This window comes from Aspergillus pseudonomiae (assembly GCF_009193645.1).
Source record: "Aspergillus pseudonomiae strain CBS 119388 unplaced genomic scaffold BDV37scaffold_7, whole genome shotgun sequence".
In the NCBI taxonomy this organism is placed as follows: Eukaryota; Fungi; Ascomycota; class Eurotiomycetes; order Eurotiales; family Aspergillaceae; genus Aspergillus; species Aspergillus pseudonomiae.
The window spans coordinates 402,176-428,156 of NW_022475999.1; the positions used below are offsets into that span (position 1 = coordinate 402,176).

At 49.3% G+C, this 25,981-nt stretch overlaps 8 protein-coding genes across 8 annotated transcripts; 3 read left to right on the top strand and 5 right to left on the bottom strand.

The window, feature by feature from the left end:
* The first annotated feature begins 113 nt into the window (after positions 1-113).
* Positions 114-4,048, top strand: atgI (autophagy protein ATG9). Its single transcript, XM_032080933.1, has 2 exons — positions 114-1,144; positions 1,220-4,048. Exons 1-2 carry the CDS (start codon positions 417-419, stop codon positions 3,336-3,338), a joined length of 2,847 nt encoding a protein of 948 aa, XP_031945577.1. The 5' UTR covers positions 114-416; the 3' UTR covers positions 3,339-4,048.
* A 229-nt stretch (positions 4,049-4,277) lies between these two features.
* BDV37DRAFT_279203 (uncharacterized protein) lies at positions 4,278-4,833 on the bottom strand (the record flags this gene model as incomplete). The annotated part of the gene is made up of 3 exons (XM_032086278.1): positions 4,278-4,290; positions 4,345-4,444; positions 4,620-4,833. The coding sequence occupies 3 exons, from the start codon at positions 4,831-4,833 to the stop codon at positions 4,278-4,280; spliced, it is 327 nt and encodes a 108-aa protein (XP_031945578.1).
* Positions 4,834-6,416: 1,583 nt separating this feature from the next.
* BDV37DRAFT_192156 (class I alpha-mannosidase 1A) lies at positions 6,417-9,436 on the top strand. The gene is made up of 3 exons (XM_032079690.1): positions 6,417-7,640; positions 7,699-9,249; positions 9,309-9,436. Exons 1-3 carry the CDS (start codon positions 6,676-6,678, stop codon positions 9,346-9,348), a joined length of 2,556 nt encoding a protein of 851 aa, XP_031945579.1. The 5' UTR covers positions 6,417-6,675; the 3' UTR covers positions 9,349-9,436.
* A 247-nt stretch (positions 9,437-9,683) lies between these two features.
* On the top strand, positions 9,684-12,820 carry BDV37DRAFT_239249 (uncharacterized protein). Its single transcript, XM_032080934.1, has 7 exons — positions 9,684-9,888; positions 10,057-10,149; positions 10,266-10,384; positions 10,453-10,690; positions 10,785-10,885; positions 10,947-11,103; positions 11,160-12,820. The coding sequence occupies exons 1-7, from the start codon at positions 9,843-9,845 to the stop codon at positions 12,476-12,478; spliced, it is 2,073 nt and encodes a 690-aa protein (XP_031945580.1). The 5' UTR covers positions 9,684-9,842; the 3' UTR covers positions 12,479-12,820.
* Positions 12,821-12,914: 94 nt separating this feature from the next.
* Positions 12,915-13,431, bottom strand: BDV37DRAFT_279206 (uncharacterized protein; the record flags this gene model as incomplete). The annotated part of the gene is made up of 3 exons (XM_032086279.1): positions 12,915-13,150; positions 13,210-13,234; positions 13,285-13,431. The coding sequence occupies 3 exons, from the start codon at positions 13,429-13,431 to the stop codon at positions 12,915-12,917; spliced, it is 408 nt and encodes a 135-aa protein (XP_031945581.1).
* Positions 13,432-14,132: 701 nt separating this feature from the next.
* BDV37DRAFT_239254 (uncharacterized protein) lies at positions 14,133-14,723 on the bottom strand (the record flags this gene model as incomplete). Its single annotated transcript, XM_032080935.1, has 1 exon — positions 14,133-14,723. A coding segment is annotated over exon 1 (265 nt), but the record flags the coding sequence as incomplete, so codon positions are not given.
* An 876-nt stretch (positions 14,724-15,599) lies between these two features.
* On the bottom strand, positions 15,600-16,677 carry scw4 (putative cell wall glucanase (Scw4); the record flags this gene model as incomplete). The annotated part of the gene is made up of 2 exons (XM_032086280.1): positions 15,600-16,513; positions 16,611-16,677. The coding sequence occupies 2 exons, from the start codon at positions 16,675-16,677 to the stop codon at positions 15,600-15,602; spliced, it is 981 nt and encodes a 326-aa protein (XP_031945583.1).
* A 929-nt stretch (positions 16,678-17,606) lies between these two features.
* Positions 17,607-25,949, bottom strand: BDV37DRAFT_268648 (putative 1,3-beta-glucan synthase component FKS1; the record flags this gene model as incomplete). The annotated part of the gene is made up of 20 exons (XM_032084217.1): positions 17,607-17,789; positions 17,847-18,338; positions 18,399-18,909; positions 18,989-19,389; positions 20,156-20,420; positions 20,478-20,512; positions 20,576-20,789; positions 20,820-20,824; positions 20,882-20,906; positions 20,946-21,031; positions 21,089-21,093; positions 21,136-21,670; positions 21,710-21,981; positions 22,015-22,164; positions 22,201-22,285; positions 22,319-22,321; positions 22,361-22,837; positions 22,868-23,103; positions 23,134-25,745; positions 25,807-25,949. 20 exons carry the CDS (start codon positions 25,947-25,949, stop codon positions 17,607-17,609), a joined length of 6,735 nt encoding a protein of 2,244 aa, XP_031945584.1.
* Positions 25,950-25,981: the final 32 nt, after the last annotated feature.

The following is a 25,981-nucleotide window of genomic DNA, read 5'->3' on the forward strand; positions in this document are numbered from 1 at the left end:
ACATGACTATTTACATAAAGCATCACATGACTCAGTTAGGCCTCAGGCTGCGATCTGATATCGGCGTGACCGCCTGCATCATAGCTTATCACGAGGACTGACCGTATGCTGCTGCTTGTCAACCAGTCAACGCTGCTCTTCCTGTTCACTCGGCTTTATATCACTCTTCAGTCTAGCACATAAGGCTTCATTAGTTCTCTGCTGAATATATCTTATTTTGCTCTACTAGTACAACGAAATTCTTTGGTTGCGCCTAGCTCCCATTCGTACCTTAAGCTGGCCGCCGCTCACTATCTACCTCCATGAATGGTCCTTAGCTGTCTCTTGTATTCTGGTTTAAGGGTGGATATGATGCACTGCTGCTTAGGCAACCCACACTGATGTGATTCGATTAACATTGCAAGATCTTTTAGCCCATGATGATGACATCAAACATACTATCCCGTTTCCTTCCTCCGAACGGCTCGCCATCGGTGTACGAAACGCTTCGGCAACAGGACGCGGAATCGAATCCATCGGATGTTGAGGAACGTGCAGGATTAGAATTCGAAGATGATCGGAGGACTCAATTTAGTGACCGTGAGTTGGAGGAGGCCATGGTACACGCTGCGAGAGACGGCATACAGAGCCCGAGCCCGAGCGAGCCGTTCCTGACTCAAGGGAGCCCGCAAAGAACCTCTGGCACAGCAACAGCTAAATCTGGTTCCCGGCGGCGGAAACACAGTCGTCCTCGGTGGATGCACCAGGACCCCGACGACGGTGATGATGATGTGCCTCCCTCCCTCCTAGTAGAAGGACACCAGGATGACGACGAGATGAAGTCCCGACTCCCCCCTCCTCCTCCTTCTCATCGCCACCCGCAGCGAGAACATTCTCCTGCTCCTGGTCCTTCATCGCGTGCAGATCGAGCTCGTTGGAACACAACAAGGGAACAGCTGCCGCTCCACAATGATCGCAGGGGGCAACGTCCCGGGGCAATCTGGTCGCTGGGGCATCCCAACCTGGCCACAGTAGATCCCAAAGAGAAAGCCATGTGGCTGTGGGCAAACGTGGAAAATCTGGACAATTTTCTGAAGGATGTTTATACGTACTTCTTAGGGAATGGGATATGGTCAATACTGCTGAATCGAGGTTTAAGCCTCTTGTACGCCCTTACCTGAGTTCACCCTTTGCTCTTATATGGTTACCTCCGCTGACCGATGACCTAAACAAATTGCAGGACATTTGCTTTCGTGGTGGGATTTAGTACTTTTCTCACCAACTGCATCGATTATCGCAACTTTCGAGGAAGTAGAAAAATGGATGACATACTCATTCAACAGTGCACTAAGAAGATGTCTATGTCCTCTACCTTCTTGCTCTGGCTGTTGACTGTTTTCTGGATTGGAAAGGCCTTTCAGTACTTGATGGATATCAGAAGGCTGAAGCACATGCATGACTTTTACCACTATTTGCTCGGAATCTCTGACAGTGAGATCCAAACGATCTCCTGGCAGGAGGTTGTGAGCCGGCTGATGACTCTTAGAGATGCGAACCCCGCCACTGCTGGGGCAGTTTCTGCCAGGCATCGCAAGTTCATGGGGAGCCAGTCCAAGCAGAGGATGGATGCTCACGATATCGCAAACCGATTGATGCGTAAAGAGAACTACTTGATTGCTCTGGTGAACAAAGACATACTAGATTTGACTCTCCCAATACCGTTCCTCCGAAACAGGCAACTATTTTCGCAGACGCTAGAATGGAACATCAATCTCTGCATTATGGACTATGTTTTTAATGACCAGGGCCAAGTGCGAACCTTGTTCCTGAAGGACACCCACCGGAAAGCCTTGAGTGAGGGCCTGCGGCGGCGATTCATCTTCGCGGGTATCATGAATATCTTCGTAGCCCCCTTTATTGTCGTTTACTTCTTGATGCATTATTTTTTCCGCTACTTTAACGAGTACAAGAAGAACCCAGCCCAGATTGGATCCCGGCAGTATACCCCTTTAGCCGAATGGAAGTTTCGCGAGTTCAACGAACTCTGGCATCTGTTTGAGCGTCGTGTCAACATGTCGTATCCTTTTGCTGGTCGTTATGTGGACCAATTTCCCAAGGATAAGACTGTCCAGATTGCTGGCTTTGTGGCGTTCGTTTCCGGCGCCCTGGCGTCCGTATTGGCCCTGGTATCCGTCATAGACCCAGAACTTTTCCTGGGCTTTGAAATCACACATGACCGGACTGTCCTTTTCTACCTGGGTGTTTTTGGCTCTGTATGGGCTTTTGCACGAGGGTTAGTTCCGGAAGAAACAAATGTGTTCGATCCCGAATTCGCACTTCTTGAAGTGATTGACTTCACCCACTATTTCCCGAATGATTGGAAAGGGCGGTTGCATAGTGACGAAGTTCGCAAGGAGTTTGCTATGCTTTACCAGATGAAGATCGTTATCTTCTTGGAGGAGATCCTGAGCATGATCTTCACCCCGTTTATTCTCTGGTTCAGCCTGCCTAAATGTAGTGATCGTCTTATCGACTTCTTCCGGGAGTTCACCGTGCATGTGGATGGCATGGGATATCTCTGCTCATTTGCCGTGTTTGATTTCAAGAAAGGCACCAACGTCATCAGTCAAGGCGATACGAGACGACGAGAGAGCGGGAGGCAGGACCTACGGGCGGACTACTTCTCGACCAAGGATGGCAAAATGCTCGCATCTTACTATGGGTTTTTAGATAACTATGGTGGTAATCGCCCTGCGAACCCATCCAGTCGCCGCCAGTTCCACCCTCCACCTGCCTTTCCCACGCTGGGGTCACCATCTGCTGTCGAAATGGGTAATATCGGCGAGCGGCTGGAGCGAACCCAAACACGTCATGGTCCAGCAGCAGCTTTTATGGGGCAACAGTCGGGCTTGGGCCCTGGCTTTGGAGCTGCAGGCTTTGCCGATCATGCGTCGCCCGCACCATCTATCCTCCTTGACCCGCATCACCAGCCGATGGGGTCAGAGTTCCGGACGGCAAATCGATCTGTCCATTATCCACGGTTTAGGTCATCGCGTCCAGTGCGACCCATGGCTGACCCAATTGAGGACGACAATGAATCAACCTCCGCGGAGATCCGTCGTGCTGCTGTTAAGAAGTCACCCCAGACGGGATCCAGCGGTGGAGCTATCGGCACCAGTGATAGCAACCTGGGAGAGTCCTGGCGGATGAATCTGATGGGGGATGAAAATGACAAGGACTCAGGCGAGGACGAAGAGAACGTCGAAGAGATTGCTGGGAACGCAGGGGTCTTAGGGCTTATCCAGCAATTTCAAAAAGTCAGCAAAGACAACCGCGGACGCACCACAGTTGGGATATAGGGGTGGATGGGTTTGTCACCCCTAGACCTCTTCATTGGCATTAAAAGGATTTGTGACTGCTCCTTTCACACGACCAGCATGGAAGCTCTGAGGTATTCACGGCTTATACAAGCGCGCGCCTATATTAAGTGTATACACATTCAAACCAGGTTTTACCTCCCCGTGGCACTGTGGAGTAAATAATGGCTTATAAGCCCAGATTACTATTCGAGATGTTCTGTCTAAGGTCAGGTATCAACTATAGAGATATTCAATGATTGGTTGCTATCTGTTATGATGTCCCATGCGGAACTCCACTAATTATAGTAGTTAGTTGCGAACATTCTGGCTTAGGAAATCGAGGAAGGCGAGAAGTCACAAGTATGAAGTGTCAAATTTCCTTGCTGTGAATCACTTTGGCCATTGTCTAAGAGAATTGTTAGCTGTCATCTCCAACTATATAAAGGCCTGCTTTTAGCTACATACCATATGCCTTCTGGCGTACTGAAAGGGGTACGTTCATGGCTTTACTAGGTACTTAGTGCAATACCTATCGTTCCATAGTTAGATGTGATTGGGTTAATCTGATCCCAACTCCAATTGAATAGCCATCGATGAAAACGAAAGGTAAATCAGGCCCGCAATAGACGTTCTTCAGTACCATACCAACCTAGCTAAATTCCTCCATCTTTGCCTTGCGCTATCCTCCACCAGTAGTTGAATGTCGTTTGTAGTTTTCCAAGGGGAGGGCTGGATTAAGTCTTCGATAACAGTACTTCGGGCCACTGGTCTGAGATTTGACATCTCGACACGGCAATAAAACCAGGCGTGCCCCTATCTGGTGGGTTGTCTGCTTGGAGCTTGACTAGCAGCTGGGGAAAGGAGGGCTGCATGGTCCATTATGTTGTGGAGATGGGAAATGATTTCGGGTCCCTGTCCATCGATCCAGCTCAGGGTGTGTTAGATATCTACTCTGTAATTGAGTTAGAGATGCCCTCGTTGAACAAGCCTGAAATAGTCCACTTACCTGTGCTTCACTCTGAGCGTCCACTTGAAACTATCAGTTGCAATTCCATAGATGCCCGTGTTCTGCTTCCCAGTCTGCTTTCTGATATGATGCAACATCCCTGCAGTAGAACGTAAGTATATTATCCAGCCATGATTGACCTTGACAACCTTACCCATATAGGATATGCATTGGTATTCCCCGTCCATACCACGCCATTTTGTCTCTACTACAACTAAATTTGACTGGGGTTGCATGGGATCGCCGTACCACAGGGAGTAAACCGTTCTGCCTACGGTCACGTAGGTCTTGCCCCTGTAGGGCCATCGGAGTCTCATCTGTTTTTTTTTCAAACTGCCAGTGAAGAGCCTTAAGTAACTCAACAGACGCAGTTGATGCACGCTCGTCCTTGCCTTTTTCTTTACCATACTGGCCCAGCCCCTCTCGCTTCTTGCGAGCGAGCGTTGTCAGTAGGTACTGCATCGACTCGGGCTTGTATAAACGCCTCATTTTGAGGCAATTCTCCCAGTGCCAAATCATAATCCGCGAGGATAGATTCTGTTTATATTAGCCATAATCCAAGCGTATCGGGTTTGTATTACTCACTGAGATAGTCGGGGACTGGGCATCGCTCCTCAGGACGAAGGTGCCAGATTTGCCCAAGGTTTGTGCTGCGCTTTACTTTAAAAGTTCTTTCAACGTCTTTAGCAGGAATTCGGGTTACTCTGAATGATGGAATATCCGGGGCTTTGGTTTCGTGAATTTCTCCTCATGCCACGATAATTGCCAATTCACCTTGATTCGCAGTCATGCAATAGTTTCAGAGTGACTCCCTTATTCAATCCCTTGTAAAGTAGGCTGGCAGTAGCTTTCGCTTTGGTTGTATCCCATATCAAACCCAGTGAAGAATACTTATTCAACCGATAGGTTAGCCTACTATAGTATATCCTGGAGAATTAATAGAAAGTTAATATCTGATTCCAGGTACAGGAGCACCCATTGAAGTCTGCCTGTAATTATTCCATATGTTTCTTGCTTGTCATTATCAGTTTTGTTTCGACTGTGTGGGGTCAATACTGTTAATATTTCTGTGTAGGTGAATTATGCTGAAGCAGAACTTGTCTGCGCTAGACATTTGCTTTATATAGTATGTACTCCGCACCTATCTCTATAGCTCGCTTCAGAGTATCACCGGCATTAAAATAATCTAGCGCTATATAGACCTTTATATTGCGAAGAACAAGCACATACGACCATAGGGTGTGGAGAACAGGGCTTCCCGTCCGCTCAGCCGTACTTAAGCCACACGCCGGGAGGTTAGTAGTTGGGTGGGTGACCACCAGCGAATCCCTCCTGTTGTATGTTTTTCTTTTTCTTCATGCTACTTATGTGAATTTTATCTTGTCACCAGATCAGACTAGAGTTTACTATAGAACGGATCAGGTACGGGCTGATTACATAAGGTCTGCCCCTTGGTCACGGGTTATTTTTAGAAACACTGAACCCTGCAGGGTCCGGCAAGACCCTTTCATTGTTATAGTATTCGAATTCTAGTCCTCCGTCGTTAGGGATTGCTTATACTTCCACCAATTTTAGAATTGGGACAGCTATATTATTTCAAGTATTTTTAAAAATGAGTCTCCCAAGGTGAACGGTCACCATGTTCACGAGCAGGGACTAATTGACCTGAAGAGTCTGGAACGCATCGGGTGCTGATCCTTCGGTCGCTGATCCGGGGGATAAATTCCTCGGTGCCGATATCATCCATAAAAGCGCATCTGATCCATACAATTAAGCAGAGGAATGTGGCTCTTGATGGGACTACCGAATTCATTAATACATCAAGCGAATGCTGATCTTTACCATTTCTTTGCTCCCCCTCCAGGACCTGAGTTGGGAGTAATGTGACTGACAATCAAATTTCGATCCCCGCCCGAGGGACTCGTCTCTTGGCCTTTTCTCCTGTTGGTTCGAACATTCTGTTCGGTCTTCTTTTCTTCAGCCGGGCAATTGGGGGGAAAAAATTCTAATAGTTCCCTTTCTCAATCACTAATACTCATTTCCCATAGGTAGGAGAGTAAAGTACCTATCTTTATGATGATCTATCCAAAGAAAGCGCTCCCCACTTGATTGATCCAATTTGCGATCATTCCTTTTCGTTGTTTACTTGAGCTTTCCAGTCTCTTTCTCGTCTCCTGAACTCGACTCTCACGACAGTTCCTTTCACTTTTCCTGACCCTTTTGGTGGATTTTTTTCATGTTGCTCTTCGTCCTTCTTTCCTACTTCTAAATCCTTTCTTGGATCACTTTTTATATCTCCGGTCCCCTCTTTTTACAGCAACGTCGCCTACCATGTTTCGAGCCCGACGATACCGAGCTCTGCTAATATTTGCAGCTGTATTCGTCTTGGCTGTCATTCATTTTGGTCGATCTCGCCAGCCCCCTACAGTGACACTGGGTGTTCCTCCACCTGTCGATCGGCCGGGCTCTTACCCTCAAAGTCCACCCGCAGCGGACAACAAAGGACCTGCACCAGAGACCCCTCTACCAACGCCTCTACCGAAGGGCTCGACTGATCCCAGTACTTCAGACGAAAAGGTCCCTTCGCAGTCTCCCCACTCAGACAACGGTTCATCGACTCCTGAACACCCCAAACCGTCAGACGAGCCGCAGTCCAAGGAGGATGGGCCTCATTTCCCCAACAACTCTGGCTCACAGAGTCAGGGTACACTAGATTCGGACCGGCTCGAGGATCTACCGGTGCCTCATTGGAAGAAATTGCCGGAGCGATATCCTGTCACACCCGCAGATTTGATCAAATTACCGACCGGCAAATCTAAGTCGCTGCCAAAACTGCAGGCTAAATTCTCCGATGAAGCATCTGAAGATAAGATCAAACGGCTAAACAGACTATCCACCATCAAGGCGACATTCGAACATGCATGGAACGGTTACAAGATGAATGCCATGGGTCACGACGAGGTCATGCCGCTCCGCGGTGGATTTCGAGATCCTTTCAATGGGTGGGGCGCAACACTCGTTGACACGTTGGACACCCTTTGGATCATGGGCTTGGAGCAGGAATTCTCTCTCGCTGTCGATCAGGTGAAGAAAATAGACTTTACGACAAACAAGAAGAGCGAAATTCCAGTTTTTGAAACGGCAATCCGATATCTCGGTGGACTACTGGGTGCCTACGATATCTCGGGACATAAGTATGACTTGCTTCTGGAGAAAGCGGTCGAATTGGCGGAAGTCTTGATGGGCGCCTTTGATACGCCCAACCGGATGCCAATGCTCTTTTACAAGTGGAAGCCGTAAGTGTTACCGTATGGACCTGATATCTTTGTAGTTCTGGGCTAACGACTTTACCAGGGGAGATGCCTCAAATCCTCATCGTGCTAGTGTCATGTCCGTTCTTGCCGAACTGGGCTCTCTTTCGGTAGAATTCACACGCTTGGCGCAATTGACTAGGGATGACAAGTACTATGATGCAATTGCACGGATCACGAATGAGTTAGAGAAATTCCAAAGCCAAACTAGCATGCCGGGTCTGTGGCCGATGAAAGTCGATGCTTCTGGATGTACAGTTTCTCAATCCCGAACTGGCCACGAGGCCCCGCGTGATTTACCACGGAACTCTTCCATTCCTACGGCTGCCCCTACAGCTGCTGAAAGCCCGATCTCTTACCCGACTGACGCGGAAAGTTACAGAATTCTTTTGGACGCACGCCAGCTCCATGAAGACGCAGAGCCAGCCATCTACGACACAAACCCCCAGATCCCAGCTCCCAAAGCGCATGAAATTCCAACTTCAACTGGAGAGACTGCGGAGTACTGCAAAGGGGGGCTTACCAATGCGCCGGGGTCCCACCAATTTGGGCTCGCGGCCCCCGGGGATTCGACATATGAATACCTTCCTAAGGAGTATATGCTTTTAGGCGGTCTCAACGATCAGTATCGCACAATGTATGAGAAGACCGCGGATGCGGCGCGAAAGCATCTCCTCTTCCGGCCCATGATCAAAGACGACCGTGACGTCCGCTTTTTAGCTACCGTCACCAAACCCCGACTGGACGCCGAATTCGTCTATCAGTATGAAGGGGCACATCTGACCTGCTTCGCTGGCGGCATGTTTGCCATTGGATCCAAATTGTTCGGAATTGACAGTGATCTTAAACTCGCAGCTAAATTGACGGATGGATGTGTATGGGCGTATGAGTCTACGAAGACCGGTATCATGCCGGAGCAATTTCAGATGATACCCTGCAAAGACAATGAACCGTGTGTGTGGGACGAGGCTAAGTATTGGAAGGCTTTGGACCCTAACGAGGAGCAACGCCTTGCTAGGGGCAGGAACCAGAAAGAGCTTAGCGCGAAGATGGAGGAAAAGAAGGATGAAATGAGAGGAATCCAGACCAACGGGACGTCTCCCACTCCAAGATTTCTTCGCGAGAAGCGTGACCCCGAGCGAGGCAATTGGCACGTTATTGCCAGCCCTACCCATACTCCTAAACCTAGTGATCTCAGCGACGTAGAGGGACGGGACCCTAAAGGATCTTCGACAGATTCAACGCCGTCTCACGAAGAATTTGCTTTGTCGCGGATCCGGAACGAGCATCTTCCGCCGGGTGTGGTCCGCATTAACTCTCGCATCTATCTGCTTCGTCCCGAAGCCATTGAGTCCGTCTTCATCATGTACCGCCTCACTGGTGAGGAACACTGGCGCGAGAAGGGTTGGAAGATGTTTGAAGCCATTGCCAAGTATACTCGGACGGACATAGCGCATGCCACGATCAAGGACGTCACCGTCGAAAAACCAACAAAATCCGATGAGATGCAGTCGTTTTGGCTCGCCGAGACATTGAAATACTTCTATCTACTCTTCAGTGAGCCGAACGTGGTAGATCTAGACGAATATGTTCTGTAAGTGCTTTGGGGTGTTCTGCCTTATGGATAATGATGCTAACAACTGGTCATTGCAGGAACACTGAAGCGCATCCTTTCAAGCGCCCCGTATATTAGTTTTCGTTTCTTTATGTTATGCTTAATTCCTGTTATTCTCTATGTAAAAAGTGTACTGTGATACCAAGGAGCCAGTCCATGAGTATATAGGCTATACATCTTGAAGAAGAGGGTTTCTAATCTTGAAACGCCAGCAGTTGAGTAATGTCTAGTGTAGTAGACGAAGTAGACGGATTCTACTACTAGGGCTCAGATTGCAGCGAAAACGTCAACCAGTGCCCAAGTCCGGGATTGAAGTGCATTCCGAAGGGAAAACGAAAGCCTTAGGCCATGCGGAGGGATCGCCGCAAGGCCCCCCGCCGCCCGCCTTTAGTTCCAAAAGTTGGCCACACTCAACTCACCTTTCATCCTCAAGCACCAACGTCATAAACCCCAGTCAATTCGCTACCCTTTGTTCCTCCCCCCACGGAGCCCACAGGCATTCGCGACGGGCGCAAAGACGGGATGAGTGCAGAGTCACGACACACCCGACGACGACGAGCGAGCCGTGGGAAATGGAGTTTGAGGTCTCATTGGAAAATGAGCAACAGTTCTGGGATGGTAAGTGATTTCATAGGGATCTGCGCTCTGCCTTGCGCCAAAGTACCTATCTGGATTCAACTCTTTCTCAGAGAGACATTTGGGCTATTCACCATATCCCATGCCCATCTACACTCTACAATCACTCGGGGTAAAATGACTGACATATGCGACGTGTTCTTATGACAGAGATTCAAGAGATTGTATCCGCCCTTTGCTCCTCCGAAGACGTCATTGACAATGCTCTGCGATCTTATCTGAATCTGGCGACGAAATACAAAGGTCCGATATTCTATTTCTTTCATCCGAATTATTGAAATCCTTGTGCGGTTGCGTCATCAGAGGAGGTAATAGGGAACTGGACATGGGCTGATAAGATAGTATCTGGACGATAACAGATGAATACCTCCAGACTGAATTAGAGGTCACGAGATGCTCGTACAAGCTGCTTTCATCGAAAATTTTCGCCTCACATGCGGGTTACGTTCGGAGACAAATGATCTACGGTTTATTGCAGGTATGATCTTGTCATGGTCATCCCAGCCGTGCCCATTCGAGACCAGTCGTTAACGGCAGATTGCATAGGACGATGATCCGGATACACTTTACCTAATCTCGTCGTTTCTTCTGTTTGACGGTCGGCAGAATGAAGTCGCACTACAAATGATGAACGAAGAGGGTGCATTCCCACGTTTGTTAGAGCTCCTTCAAGTGCAGAACAGGAAGAGAGAGGTCGAGGGCGATGGAGCGGGGCTTGATCGACTTTTTATGGACTTAATCTATGAGATGTCAAGAATTCAAAGAATCAAGATGGAGGATCTGGGTGAGTAGTCCCTGTTCGTGCTGAGAGGCTTTCACCAGCTGGACCCACCATCCAAAGAAGGGTGTGTGTAAACTAACTATCTTGATGACCGCAGTTCTCGTGGATGATGAATGCATTAAAAGCCTCTTTGATATCATTGAAGAGCTCTCCTACGATTCGAGTGACCCGTACCATTATACAGTAATTCGAGTTTTGGTGAGTGGACCCCGGGCATGCTTGGTGCTATTGTTCGAAGGATCATGCTCATTACTAGCAGTTGGTTCTGAACGAACAATTTATGATCTCAGCACACGATCCCGTGGACGAGAAAAGCTCGACTCCATTGACAAACAAAGTTATCAAAATCTTGTCAATGCATGGTAACCTCTATAAGACGTTTGGCGAGAACATTATCCTTCTTATAAATCGAGAAGGTAGGTGGTATCATTCCAGACTTTCGCTGTATGCGGAGTGGTATTAACAAAGACAGCCGAAACGTCGCTTCAGCTTCTCACCCTAAAGCTACTGTACCTGATATTCACAACGCCCACAACCTTTGAGTACTTCTACACGAATGATCTCCATGTGCTGGTCGATATCTTAATCCGAAATCTTCTGGACCTGCCCGAAGAGGCTTCTGCTTTACGGCACACTTACCTGCGCGTTCTCTACCCATTGCTAGCCCATACCCAATTGAAGACGCCGCCACACTACAAGCGAGAAGAACTGAAAAGAATGCTCAGCATCCTCGTCCGAGGTCAGCTTTCTAGCAACGAGATCGACCAGGGTAAAATCATGCACTTCGACGAGGTCGACGAAACGACAAGAAGACTCGTCATTCGATGTGCTACGGTGGACTGGCTGCGAGATGAAGAGCCAGACGCTCAATCTCCTAAAGAGCTCGAGGTAGATACTACTACACCTTGTCCTGCAATCCCAGATGGCTGTCATCCGGAGGCTGAGATAGGTACACCTTTGGAGCCAACAACGTCACAGCCCATTTCTCCCACAAGCACGGTTGGAAGCTCCCCTGTGGCTCTGTCTCCAACCAATCTCGATGAATCGCCCAAAACAGAAGTAGTCAACCAAGCGCAACGCTTGGGCATGCACTTGGAGCCTGCATCGTCGTCCTCCCTGAGCGTACAAGAAGTAGCCGCACAGCACGAGAAGCCAGGCGTCCTAACGCCGAGCCGCAATCGGACTCAAATAGCGACAACGGACCGCCCATCCAGCCCCAACAAACCAAAGATCAAACCACTACCACCGAAGTCAAGACGCTGGCGTGGACGACGCACCACTGGAGACGAAAACGACAAGATCCCCGAAGAGCCAGGAATAGGACCCGGAACAAGCGCAAGTCCAAGTCCCGTCACACCCTCAACACCATCTATCCCACAAGAACCCTCCGACAGAAGGGGCTCAACAACCACATCCGGCCTCGTCCCTCCCATCCCAGCCCATGGCCGTCGCTCCGCCTCAAACCCACCCCCAGCTGTTCCCCCGCCGAGACGCTCTACCCTCCCAGTAGTCCACCCTCATCATGCCTCCAGCCACTGTACCCCAGTCACGAGTCCGTCCCGACTCCAAATCCAACAGAACAGCAACTCCGTCCAAAAGCACGGCCAGAAGCCCGAACCACCCAAGACCCGTCGATCGGGTCGGCGCAGACCATCCCAAACAGAATCCCCAACCCCAAGTCAAGACGGACACGATGGACACGCCGCGCTCGCTGAAGTTCCGAATGAAAAGCACCACGAGAATATGACAGTCAGCGTGGAAGAGGCCGTACAAAACGTGTCTCTTAGTTAATTATTTGATCAGCCGGGGCCATTGATATAATCAATTGACTAATCCATTGCATAAGCATTCATGGGCATCGGTATGGCGCTGTGTTTGCAAGATTGTTTTCTTCAGGCTCGGGTGTACGGAGTATGATTTCTTACTTGGTTGCATTGATATACAATAGTAATAGCATAGCGCTAGAATACTAGAGATTGGCATTCGTTTTACTGCATCTGCTTTGTGTTTCTCATTTCAAGGAACTAGAAAGGACGAAACTGTATTCGCGATTCTTTACCTACATTCAAGCGAACGAAGAAGACCAAAGGTAGCTAGCTGTATGACTGCATCTTGCTCTTCGGCTATATCCCAACGACCAAAACCAAATCGAGTAAACATCTGTGGATTGCATAACCCTAACCTAGCATGAGGCTACTATCGTACACAGTGACTTTCCAAGTACAAGTCACATAAGATAAGCCTTACCTCCCAGGGCCAGTCTGCAGAACAGTGTACCCAGAGCAAAGAGAGAATAGTTCCCGGCCAGAGCCTTGCGGCGCCCGAACACGTTCGCCAGGTGCCCGCCAATAGCCTGTGACACGGTGCTGCCGATGACATAGGCCGTGGTGATCCATGAAAAGCTCGACGTCGCCGATAGAGAGCTGGCAATAGGCGTCGCGATGGTAGCGATCATGGTTTCATCTTAGTGTTTCGTGTTAGTGGAGGTATTACCATTGATTCGTACAACGACGATGACATACCAAGTGCCATAAGCAGAGTTCCGAGCTTTTCAGCTGTTAGCACACTCGAGACAGACTTGATGAGAGGAAACTGACCCAGAGGCTACCAATTACCACCACAAGACGGCACTTCTTTACAGCGCTCGACTCACTCAGGGCGGCTTGTGCAGTCCCACCATGCTCGTCCAATTCACCACCGGCATCTGTGTCTGTATCCTTTTCCCCCTCCGTCTGTACCGTCATTCTGTCGTCGATTCGGTGTTCTCCGGCCATGTCAGATGCCGTCAGGGCTATTCGCGATGGATCAATTGCTTGCCTCGAACCACTCCTGTGATATCTCTGGTGTATATAGCAATATCCCTTAACAAAGAAATGTTAGGAGGTTGGTGAGTCAATGGTTAAGTGACTCATTGACTTGGTAGGACTGCAATCCCAGGTGCACCACATTTACCGAACCAATATCCCAGTCCTTTATGGACTGGTGGTGTACAACATTTGGTTCAGCTGGGTATAAATCTACCTTTCTTTTTCAGACTAACCCCTGACTGGCGCAGTCTTTCATCCAGGACCTAGTATCTTGCTTTATTTTACTATTCATCAGCGACCCGACTGCCACAGGATTTAGTAATACGTACAAGTGACTATGTACTTACTGTCCGGCGGATGTACATTGAGAGTGGGTTCGTGTGTCCAAGATTAAGCTTTGAACTAACTTAAATTTAATGACAGTCATTATATTGTATATACCAATCAACATTTCTGGTTCAATATAATTCCAATCTCCTGAGTATAGATGTATAGGTATACGTAGATATGTCAATGTGGTTGGTCCGAGACAGCCTGTGTCTTTGTTCTCAAGGGCCACATATACTGTCAATCATCGGTAAAGGTTCCAAGCGACAAAGAAAAACACCCCCTAACCTATTATTGGTGTGGAGAACAGTGGATCACCGCGGAGGAATCGCCCGGATTCACCATGTCAAGTTAGCGTCTCCAATTTTCCTTGATAGAGCCCCAACCATTGTGATGACCCTGGCAGGAATTAAGATAGCCAGGATAACTGAGTCAGAAACGGTTCAACAGAGATCCCTACCAGTAATTCCACTGAAGAGCGGTTGTAACCATGCAGAACGATCCAACCACGATGACTCAATCCTGGGCTCTTCCCAGGTCTGCATTACTTTGGCCGAAAAGCAGTGTAGACGTGGGAGCGTAAAAGTGTACAGTCACGTGAGGACCATACCTTAGCCCTAATGATCAGATTAATTTGGAAATCAATCTGATAACCTCCCGTCCCTCGGCTTCTGCTGCATAAGGATAGTTAATCTGCGGACTTTTGGTCGTGCTCATAAGACAGCTGAAGATACCAATCCTTCGTTGAAACGAATCCATGATTGCATGTCCACTGGTTTTGCAAATTTCCTTGCTGGTTTCTGGTCTATAAGTGAGGCCTTGATGGGGTGGGTAAGGGGGTGGACAGCCGTCGACTATAGCATCTGCCAACCGATAGTTAGCAACGGCAGGCATTAGTAAAGGACTCTTGCAATGATACCATAGATGAGCGAGGAGGAATAGAAAACAAATCGATGAGACCAGAGGAATCCATATAGTGTACTAAACGCTTTGTCACGGATAAACTTCAATACCCATAGCAGCTAGCTGATCATTGATTGCTGTAGAAGAAGTCCGCCGTAGAGTATTCATGAGCGGGTGCTGGCATAAACTTCTATTATACCAACGGTCCCCTCCTATTGAAACCTGGACGCGACACCTTGTAGACTCTTCTCGTGACTCTCACCTGGCCATGGCCATCAACCCTCGTATCCCAGGGCCACTTCTCCAGATCGAGTATAACTGATTCCGACTGTTCGTGGGTTGAATTCTCAAAGTGGAAAGATGAAGAATCTTCTGACACGCTTCTGTAGAGGCGAACTCACTCACTCCATGATCCGAGAAGACTCTGAGATGTATCAGGTTATTCTCAGAGACTGGGTAAGGGAATGTGCTACTTAGACTGTGAATAAACACTTGGCTATACGTTTAGTGCTTAATACATGGTACTGTTGAGCCTAGCATGGACAACTTCAGTCTGCAAGTACCTGCATCAACATCAACTCAAACCCCTTACGAGCTCTATTTTCGCATGCTAATACAGTAAAGGCACTCCATCGCTATGCTCGTTCTTCATGGTAAGGCTTGAATAAATCCTTATATGTACAGCATAAATGCACGTGTACGTTGCACAGCACATGACAGAAAGACAAGTAGATACCAGGAAAGGAAGAGAAAACCGTGGCGAGAGAAAGATCAAAGACTACGCCCAGCGCAACCAATGTCAACCATCCCACGACACATGGTAGGAAACCTGAGACACTCAGGAATGAGAGAACAGTAGAGACGAACAGAAGCGCTCAACGCCTCATGATACCCCAGAATTTCTCGGCGTTGTGAGTCCCTGGGCCATCCTGTTTCCAGAAGTCATCGAAGGCCGAGAAAAGCACCATGTCCTCCTTTCGATCCCGGAAAGAGTACCCCAGGGCATAGATAGCAATGGCCTGATTCCAGGTAGAGGGGACTGCTTTCCCATTGGCTTCGCCACGGTACGGCCAGCCGGATTCAGCAATCACGGTGCGTTTCCCGCCTGCTGCGGCCGATATACGGTTCGCTTGTTCGAGGGCGTATTGTCCAGCGTTGTCGGGAATTTGGTTCGCGTCGAAGAATGCATGGCAGTTGGCTGCGCAGTAATCGGACGCTTCGCAGAGTTGGGGGTGTTTGAGAAGGACGGAGAACGTGTCCACTGTTACGACTGGGCCTTGGTAGCCTGCTGCGCGGAGTTTGGCGCGTGCGGTGTGCACGGCATTTACTACGTCTTGTGGATTTTGGCCTTTGTTGACCAGTTCGTTTCCAATGCTGATTGTGTGAAAGGTGGACCAGTCGCCTGCTGCTGCCCAGATGATATGGTCGAGGCTGTTTGGGAAGTTCTGCAAGTCAAAGACGCCAGCGAAGACACGGAGGTTGCGCTGGCGGGCTGCAGATACGACATTTCTGGTCTGATCGCAGTCGACGCCGTAGATACGGACGTAGCTGTAATATGGGCTTATTCTGTCCAGGTCTTTATTGATTCCGTCGAGCGATCGGCAGGTGCCGTCGTCGTTGTATGGGGCGTAGGAGATGCCGTATCCGCCTTCTACTGGGAGACTGGGTACTAGATCGTGTGTGGCTGGATCAGGTAGTGGTAGCAAGGGTGGGAGGTTGTTGAGATAGCCATTGACGGGGTTGTCTGGGTCTCCTGGAATTGGTGCTGGATCATTTTGGTCTAGGCTTTCTGGCAATCGGTGGATCAGCTTGTAGAACCCTTCACTAGAGAGAGTAACGCATTCTGTCGAACAGTTTCTCTTCTCAGGTAGCACGGTGCAACATACCATGAGGAAGCGCCTGGGCTTGAAAGCTGAGCAGGAACACAGCAGGGACGCATACAAGCCACTTCATGGCGATTGAAATTGCACCTTGGATCAAGGAATCTTTTCGGATGGAGCCCGTGCGATGACCTGGTCCAGAAGGTATCGGATGATAGAAGGAGGCAGCCGACTATGAGAGCATTTCGACCCTGAGATCAGCAGAAAGACACAGGTAGATAATCACCTAATAAGTGCAAGAAGAGCCATTGAGTGAAGGATGAGTGGGACAGTCGACCCTGGAATGAATTGTTCCACCAACATTCACTGGGCAGTGGCTGGTGAATATTTGAGATGTTCTCGGGACTATCGCCTCATTCCTGTGTTGGGTGAGAATGTAATAGGCAGATGGGTGCTAGATATCTGGAATGCTGGCTGGCCCCTTGCCCTACATGAATCAAACCCCGCCGGGGGTATACTCCAGGAATGCATGGCAGTTCAAATCTCTTCACTCAAATAGATTGCGTTCTCCGAGTTGAGAAGATTCTAATCAATAGTATGTGAGGCAGGGGCCAAGGCTCTTATGGTCCCTATGTTCTTTTAGTGACTGTGTGGAGTCCGCTATGCAATGAAAAGGGGAACTGATGAAGATAATGCATAAGAATGGAATTAATATTATAACAAGGTAGAAGTCTAATAACGGCCTGTCAATCTGAGACAGAAGTCTTGGAAGGAATGAAGGGGGAAAAAATATTAGTAAGGGGCCAAGGATTGGGGAAGTATCTCATCAAGGTAGAAGAGACTAGGGCTCCTGAATCATGCTGGATATCCCCTAAGTGGCCCCATCCCGATTTCCGTGAACCAGTTGTGGCAAGCATGTTGTCCACTTCGAAGGTATGCTGTACAAAACCAGGGCTAAAAAAATTGTACAAGGTGTGAATATGACAAAAAGGCATGGCGTAATGGATTGAGAGGGCATCAATTTTCGTGGCCGAGTCCTTCAAAAGCTGGAAAACGTAAGGATTACTTCTTTTTGCTCAGTACTTTCGTGATAGCATGACGGATAATGGTTCCAGCTTTCTCGATCTCCTTCTTCGTCAGGCCGGTCGTCACGCAGACCTTCAATGCTGGGTAAACGACCTGCTTCGGCTCAAAGTTATCTAGGAGGGTCTTGAGGCGGGTGATTAGGACACCATTTGCAAGGCACTGCGTCGTACAGGTTAGCAATTGACAAGATACCAAAAGTCGCTGAGAAACCCGTACCTCATCCACCACATCCTGCAGCAGAAATTGCTGGTCTTCAACCGACAGTCTCTTAGCAGCAACCACTTCAGGCTTAAGGGCCAAAATCATGATAGGATTCTCGGGAGCACTAGTACAGTATACCCAGTCACTACGGGGGTCAAGCTGTGCCCACATGGCCTTGGTATGCTCCCGCAGCTGGGATATCGTTTCAGGGCTATTCTGAAGGATATTAATTGTGGCACTGGCAGTTGTCGAAAGAAGAGCAGGCAGTGCCGCGGAGAATGTGTAAGCAGCGGCGGAAATGCGCTGATGATGAACGATCTCCTCCGAACCAGCGCAGAAGCCTCCACCCGCAACTAAGGGGCCGGCCAGCGAGCCCACGATCATGTCAACTTCGGCCGCGTCAACATTTTGATGCTCCGTAACACCACGACCGGTCCTTCCGAGGACGCCGAACGACCACGATTCGTCGAGGATGAGTCGGAACTTGTACTTCAGTTTGAGCTCAATCTAGAATCCTTATTAGCGGTCGAGTTTACTATGATGTGTAAAAGGCTTGGATGGACGTACGATCTTGGGCAGGTCAACCATATCACCGTATGATTCAAACAAACCTTCCGTGATGATGAAACGTCTCGTGAGTGGTTTTCTGGCTTGTTCTTTGGTAACCTTGGCAAGGACTCTTTCCAGATCCTCCATGTCGTTATGTTCATACCATCGAACCATGCTACGGGAGATCTGAATGCCCTTCCGGATAGCAAAATTAACGCCCTTATCTGCAACAATGATGTCTCCACGTTTCGAGAACGCGGGGATAACACTTGAGATGGTGGAAAAGGCCTGGGAGTAGATGATACATGATGCAGTACCCAGGAACGAGGCAACGTCCGCCTCCGTCTTCATATGAACATCTTGAGTGCCGTAAAATCCTCGGGGGCCACAAGGACCAACGCCGTAATTGCGGAGAGTCTGAATAGCTTTCTCTTTGAGGGATTCGTTGGTGTTAAAATTGTAGAAGTTATAGGAGCCAAGGTTAACGACGGTTCTGCCATTGGCCAGTTTCGACTTGGGGCCGACTGGACTACAAGCCGCGATGATCGATCAGCATTGACAAGTACAACAGGACGTCCAGTAGCAAGGGTTTGTGAGAGGAGAGTTACCCAACAATTACTGTCCGCTTATCGACCTCCATCTCCTCCAAGACTGTGGGTTTTCCTACAAGTGGTTCAGGAGTCCACTCGTCTACCAAGTCGTCGATCTCATCCTCTGAGAGTTGGACCACTCCAGGTTTGGTCGAATACTTGGGAGCAAGCAAATAGCGAACCGCGAATAGGAATAGAAAGAGCTCAACCGCAGAACGAATGGGATCATTTTGATAGCTGGATTTGACGTAGCGAAGAAAGATCGCGGAACCCGGAACGCGATGGAAGAGGTCTGCAAGCTCATGGAGATACTCCGAAAGGAGACGTTGGGTCTCCTGGATATCCATGATGGAAAAGGTAACACGGCGCTCGCAGCGCAAAAGGGCGAAAAAGCGGGGGTCGGAAGGGAGGTATAAGAGCTTCGCGATCAAAAGCCGAGCATTGACTGACGAATTCACGACGATGACCGTCTTGAGGGAGTTGTTGCGGCCGGGCTGGATGGTCAAACACGGGAAGCACGTGATGCTATGGATTTATCGGAAATCGCATTGGCCCTTCCCGCAAGGCACCAGCGGGAAGGAAACCCCGAGGCCGCGCACGTGAGGGTAGCCAGCCCCGATATACATCCATACATCGTCGAAGGCCAGCATTCAAATGAGATTATCGTCACAAGGACTCTGAAACAAGTGAGAATACTCCCAGGCTGTCGTTCCGCTCCCAAAACTTACGTGATGCCACAGCATTAGGCGATAGTACGTGCAAATCAAGGTATTCTACGTTTACGTAGTACTGTGTGCCCAGCGCGAGAAGACATACGAGAAGAACGTCCTGTGACAGAAACAGGTGTAACTGGATATAGAATGAAGGATAAATGTTTGGTAGGCCACAAAGGGAACAATACAGCAATTCGCAAGTCTAATGATCGCACATGAAACACACAACACCGTGAGAATACAGAAAACAATGAAACAAGTATAATGCATTAAACTTAGGCGGCAACAGAGCTGCGCGCGCAAAGCTTTAGAAGAAAGATTGTGGCAAAAGCAAATGACACCGCAGCCACTTCAAGGCGCTGGATACTTTATACAGCTCATTTTCATGAATGCGTTCCCAAACTAGAAAGAAGGCAGCAACGTGTAATTTCAGAAAGCGATCCTACCGCTTGTACGTAGCGGAAGCCAAAACCGACGGCGGGATTCCGCTGTCGCCATTCGGAAGTCCATAGCCGGTATAGCTAGTGATGGTATTGTTGTGTTGCGCGTCAAGCGGTTGTAAGAGATCCAGTGGGATGCTGGGCAGGCTAATGTTCAACTTGCGAACGACCAACGGTGCGATAAGAAGGATGAGGAAGAGGAGCAGCATCGCAAAATAGAGGACCGCGAAGCGAACCACTCTTCTCTTACGAAGCTTCGACTGCTTCAAAGAGTAGATCGGAGGCCGGATTTGACGACTAAGGTTCAAGTCAGAAAACGAGCGCAATTAGGGGGTTTGAGAAGGTCCAACATACCTTGGGCGCAGCCAGAAAAGAATAACGGAGTGGAACTTATCAATGTAAGGAACACAGAGAGCAGGCAACATGATAAAGAGAATCAGATGGCCAAGGACGAAATCAGCAGCGAAATAGCCGAGCTCTGTGATCTTGCACAGGAATTCACGACCAGGCTGGGACAGTGAGTGCCAGCCCATGTTGTACCACTTTCCAGTCCACCAGGCGATGTTAGATTGGTCGTGCTTGAACTCACGAGTCAAGGCAAGCGAGATGATAAGCTTGTACACAAAACGTTGAATTGCAGCCGCCGAGATCATACCCAAGACACACCTAGGCCAAGACCAACCCTCGAGGAAGAACATGACCTCGAAGATAACGAGCAGGATGATGACAGCGATTGCGTGCGCGATGGCAGCCAGTACGGCACCGAACTTCTTGCAGCACATGCTAAAGATTGGACCCATACAGCATGCCATACCGAAGAACATGCCAGCAACACCAGCGTTGATGGCGATGGGACCAAAAGCCACAATCGCAATTCGGGCAATAGCATTCTTCGGGCTCTTGTCGTCCTCCATAGTGCCAGTTCTAGAGTTGATGAACAGGTATGGAATCAAGGTAACACCAACCAAAACTAAGGGTGCGACGATTTCGCTGAAAAAGATGTTCGTAATACGAGCTCTTGGGACATCACCAGATCCCTTTTCAGAAGGAACGCCGAGGAGCTTCCGCTTGTAACCCGTAATGCGAGTACGAGACAGTCGGCAGAAAGCGATCCAAGAAGACGCGTGAGACCGTGAGTTACCGCGAGAGAGCCAGCGAAGGTAGTCACGGTAGTCAATGAAGAAGTCTTGCCAAGCGAATTGATGAGGGTTGAAAAGGAAGGGCGATATGCAAAGAGCAAGCAGCGAAACCCAGAACCAGATCAAAGCCGCACTCCATACGGTAGACGTGGAGAAAAGGAGCATGAGCAAGAGTCGCGCACCGGCGTAGATGGAAGGACCAGCGAAACGTGAGTAGAGCACACCAAACGGAATACGAGCGGTCGCGAAACCACGGCCAGTACCGATATAACGAGCACCACCAAACGACAGGTTTTGATGAACAGCATTGGCGTAAATCTGGCAGACAAACACTTCGAACATGAACGAGAAAGAGCCGAAATGTTTTGCGAGACGAGTGGCCATGCGCCAAACACCTCTCTCTGTAAGCTCTTGGACCGCGAGTGGGACGAAAGAGATAAAGAAGACGATGAAGATGGAAATGACACAGCGGTTAACCCAGTCAATGACAGGCACAAGGTTGGCACAGAAGGTTGGGCGCAAGGGGTCGGTAATTGGCAAATTCTTGTTGTACCTGCAAGTGATGGTCTCATGCTTCAGGGCTCCCAGATTGATCAGAACGATCATGAACATCTGCACAGAAAGCATGATGAACATGTTGTTAAGATGGAAACCAGGATGCGCGTAATAGAAGGACAAAAACCGATCGAGGGGCAGCTGTGTGCCAAGATAATAATACTCTCGAGACAGCATTTGCTCGCCCATACCAGTACCAATCTTAGTAGTGAAGTTAAGAATAGAGCCAAAACCAAGATCACGACCCTTACCACACTGGAAGTATTCACAGTGCTTGATACGACCACCACGGACCATAGCATTCATACCGGCATAGATATCTTCGTTCAGGTGAAGACCCTTCTGAGCTTTCGAGATACCACCGCGGGTGCACATGAAGATACCGTTGAGGAAATCAGGGTGACCATAATGCAGCTTACCACCAATCTCGGCAAGTGTACGGGCGAAGAGGGTACCGAATGTTTGTTCCTTACTAGCGGCGACATCACCAAGGACACCAACGTTCTCGGAGAAAATGTATTCACGAGCACCAAGGATAGCAACAGGGTTGACGTCCGATGACGGGATACCGGGCGTGTACGGAGAGACGTTGTCAGTTGTCAACTCCTCAAACTCGGCAAGAACACTACGAATCTTCAAACACTCTTCAAGGTAGTTGTCCTGGTTGGCGTCAATGACCTGAATGTATTCACCACGGTAGAAGATGATGGCGTGGTTCTGGTTGTCGGACTTGCCGTCTCCCAGAATGGGGTTTCCAGACAATTGAATCCTGAACTTGGGCTTCCGCATTCCGTTCTCGAGTAGCTCGCAGTGTCCGTCAATCAAAGACGAGTACAGGCGGGGCTCATCACCTTCATTCTCTGGCGCTTCCTCATCAAGGTAGGCAATTTGCAAGTCGGGATAGGCACGGAGAAGGAATTCAGTGTTCTCGCGTTCTTCTTTGTTGAACTTGGCATAACGCTGCATCGAAACACAGATCTTGAACTTGCGACGAGCCATCCTTTCCAGTTCCCGTTCCAGCTTTTCGGAGTTACCACCAAACATTTGTACGACTTCCGGGTTCTCAACACGATAAAGCAGCTTGATGGCGCGGCTGTAGTTCATAAAGCCGGAAATGGTTCTGTAGAGTGTCTGCGAACGCAAGGAAGACCAAATACGGGTACGAAGAGTATATTCTGGAGCAGCGGATTTGAAACCAATGCAATAGAACGGAAGATCGTCGATCTTACTCTTAGCGACATCCTTCTCAGTCTTCTCCATTTCACCGTTGAATTGAGAGGTTTCATCTGCAAGGATCTTCGTGTCCTTGACGAAACAATCCCACTCGTGAGGGTGCAGCTGCTTGAGGTACTCGAGCAGTGTGACACGGGAGTAAGGTTCGTCTTCACGGATAATCTCACGGAGCGACAAGAGAATCTTCTCGCTGTAGTGGGGAATCAGGACAGTGAAAGTGGGCATGTTGTCGACAGGCAAGGGCTCGGGCATAGGAGTAGACAGGGACTGTGCGAAGAAGGAAATACGGCGCTCAGCTTCGCTTCCCGGGGGGAAGAATTCGGTCTTGAAAGATTGATCTTCCTGGGATACGAAGAAAGTTGGGGCACGCAGAGTCCGCTTACCCTCTTGTTCAGAAGGAACTTGGTGGTACAAGAGCTTCTGGACATGGTCAATAGCCAGCAGATGTTCGCGATACATGGAAATGATGATTGCGTTCCAGACTTGTGAAATGAGAACCTTTGGCTTGTACTTGATCTCCATGTCCGTGGTGGCAAGAACCTTGGAGTAGATACGCTTCGGGAGGCGAGAGAAGATGTTTCTCCATGGGGACCAGATAGAAACACCAAGGTAGAAAGACCTTGCAACAGAGAAAACGGTGTTGCAAATAATATACCAGAGGTAACTATCCAGGAAGAAGAGGGTCAAATCCATGAAGAACATCAGGCCGAGCAAGATCTGCGGCTGACGATAACACAGCACAGTTCCGAGGTATTGGACACCAGAGCACCGCTGGATCTGCATTGGAGAAAGAATACGGATGGGATCCTTGAAGGAGAGAGTCAAGAAGAAGTAAGACTCAGCCAATTTTGCTCCAAAAACACAAACCCAAAGACCGTAGGACATCCACATGTCATTGCCCTGGAGACGTGCCCAGCTGGCAGTGAATGTCTGACTGGCAACGTATTGACGACCATTTTTCTTCAAGTAGCTACCGAACAAACCACCAAGCGGCATGACGGAAAAGAAGAAGAAGGTCACCAGTGCAATGATGAAGTGAACGATACCAATGACCAGGGCAATTGTTTCACCGATCTGCTTCTTGAAGCCGAAAACAACCACACCAGGGGCCAGGTTGATGATGAACATCAGCAGGAGGAACATCAGTCGCTTGGTGAGGTGCTGAGCACCGGCCCACCGTCGCGGGACGTACATCCATTCACAAATAGTAGCCAAAACCTGAATGAAAGAGGCCAGGGCACCACCGAAACCAACAGCAGACCAGTAGTAGGAGCCGGGAGGCTTATTATTCAACTGCTGTTGGTAGTTTTTCGTGTATAGAGTCGGGGCGTTGTACGCGGTGAAGAACCAGAAAGAACACAAGTGAATGACCCAAATACGGTTGAAGTTCGTGATCATATGGAACCAAGATCTGGTTTCCCTGTATGTCTTGAAGAACACCTTCTTCCAATCGACTTCCTTCAGCTTGAGCCATCTTTCAGCGGTTGGAATGTCAACAAGGCGGGTCTTGTCTTCGAATACAATTCGCTCGATACCCTCGGGGTACCAGAAAAGTTGGTTCATGTCATCGTAACCAATGATCTGGTTGTGATCCTTCTCTCTGCGCACGTATTTTCCGTCGGAGATTTCATAGCCCTGCTCACGGCAGTACTGGTAAAGAGGAGTGATGATTTCGTTCAGGTAAGTAAACTCCTCGACGGGCTCAACCCGGTTCTGGCATTCTGGCGAACTATAGTAGTCATCCGCGCACTTGAAGATAAAACAGAGACACTCGGGCAAGAACCGGACCTGATTAGCCTCGCCCCAGCACAACAAGTACAAGGCCACTTGACGGACTCGGTCGTGCTGCGACATGCGGTTCATGCGGGTCTTCCACCGGTACTCGGCGGCTTCGAGACTGTTATCGCCCTCGAGTGCTTCAAGAGTCTCATCCACATTCTCCGGGTTCTCTTTCGCCTTTTTCTGGGCCGCTTTGCGGGCCTTTCTGGTCTTTCGATCCGCCTTGCCCAACTTCATGTTGGCAAAGCCCACGGCATCATCGAGATCAAGGTGAGCCGCGAAGTACCAACGACGATAGTTCGCATTATCACCACCGATGTAGTCAGCGTGCAGAGAAAGGAGTGCCTGGTTTGGCGTCATACGGGAGGCACGCGAGTCTAGCTGTGTTAAGAGGTGGTCGTACATGTTACGCATACTATCCCTTTGGAAACCGAATTTGTTGACCAGGTCGAGGAAAATGTCCTCGATTTCCTCCTTGGAAACAGGAACTTGGGCATCAGAGGACCACGCCGGATACGGCTCCCGGGATCGCTGACCAGCAGGCAGAGCATTTCCGTAGTCCATGCCGTAGACGGGAGTCGACGCTCCGGACGACCGGTTGCCTCCGTAGGAGATCTGGGAGGAGGGCGGACGGTAGCCATATCCACCACGTCCACCATACTGGCTGTCGGCATAGCTGTTGTAGCGTTCGTCCCCGCGACCGTAGTAGTCCATGTCCGCCGCACGTGCCGTTTCGGATCTCATAGTAAAATCACTGAACGTCTCCGAGTCTTCCTCCGAATCGCCGCGACGTCGTCCTCTTTGCTGGCCGTTCGCTTGGTCATAGTAGGGCTCGCCATAGTAATCGTCCTGGTGGCCAGCGTCATAGTACCCGCCGTCCTGCTGGTAACCATGTCCACCATCGGCATAGTATCCTCTGCCACATGTCAGTTACCGCTACAGGTTCGCTACAGCAAGAACTAGGACTATTAACGTACCCTCTATCATAGTAGCCATCGCCATAGTCGTTGGGATCGTAGTAAGCCTGGCCATGATGTTCATCCTGGTAATAGGAATCCCCATGGCCACCATGTTGGCCGTAGCCATCATCGTAATGGCCGCCTTGATTGTAGCCTGACATGCTGAAAGGCGAGTGTAACCGAGCAGTGATTG

Excerpts from the sequence above, each read along its gene's own strand:
- atgI (XM_032080933.1), top strand. The coding sequence starts at position 417 with ATGATGATGACATCAAACATACTATCCCGTTTCCTTCCTCCGAACGGC. Across the intron at positions 1,145-1,219 it reads AATCGAGGTTTAAGCCTCTT|GACATTTGCTTTCGTGGTGG; the intron begins GTACGCCCTTAC and ends AACAAATTGCAG.
- BDV37DRAFT_192156 (XM_032079690.1), top strand. The coding sequence starts at position 6,676 with ATGTTTCGAGCCCGACGATACCGAGCTCTGCTAATATTTGCAGCTGTA. Across the intron at positions 7,641-7,698 it reads CTCTTTTACAAGTGGAAGCC|GGGAGATGCCTCAAATCCTC; the intron begins GTAAGTGTTACC and ends CGACTTTACCAG. Across the intron at positions 9,250-9,308 it reads GATCTAGACGAATATGTTCT|GAACACTGAAGCGCATCCTT; the intron begins GTAAGTGCTTTG and ends TGGTCATTGCAG.
- BDV37DRAFT_239249 (XM_032080934.1), top strand. The coding sequence starts at position 9,843 with ATGGAGTTTGAGGTCTCATTGGAAAATGAGCAACAGTTCTGGGATG. Across the intron at positions 10,385-10,452 it reads TGATCTACGGTTTATTGCAG|GACGATGATCCGGATACACT; the intron begins GTATGATCTTGT and ends CAGATTGCATAG. Across the intron at positions 10,691-10,784 it reads AATCAAGATGGAGGATCTGG|TTCTCGTGGATGATGAATGC; the intron begins GTGAGTAGTCCC and ends TGATGACCGCAG.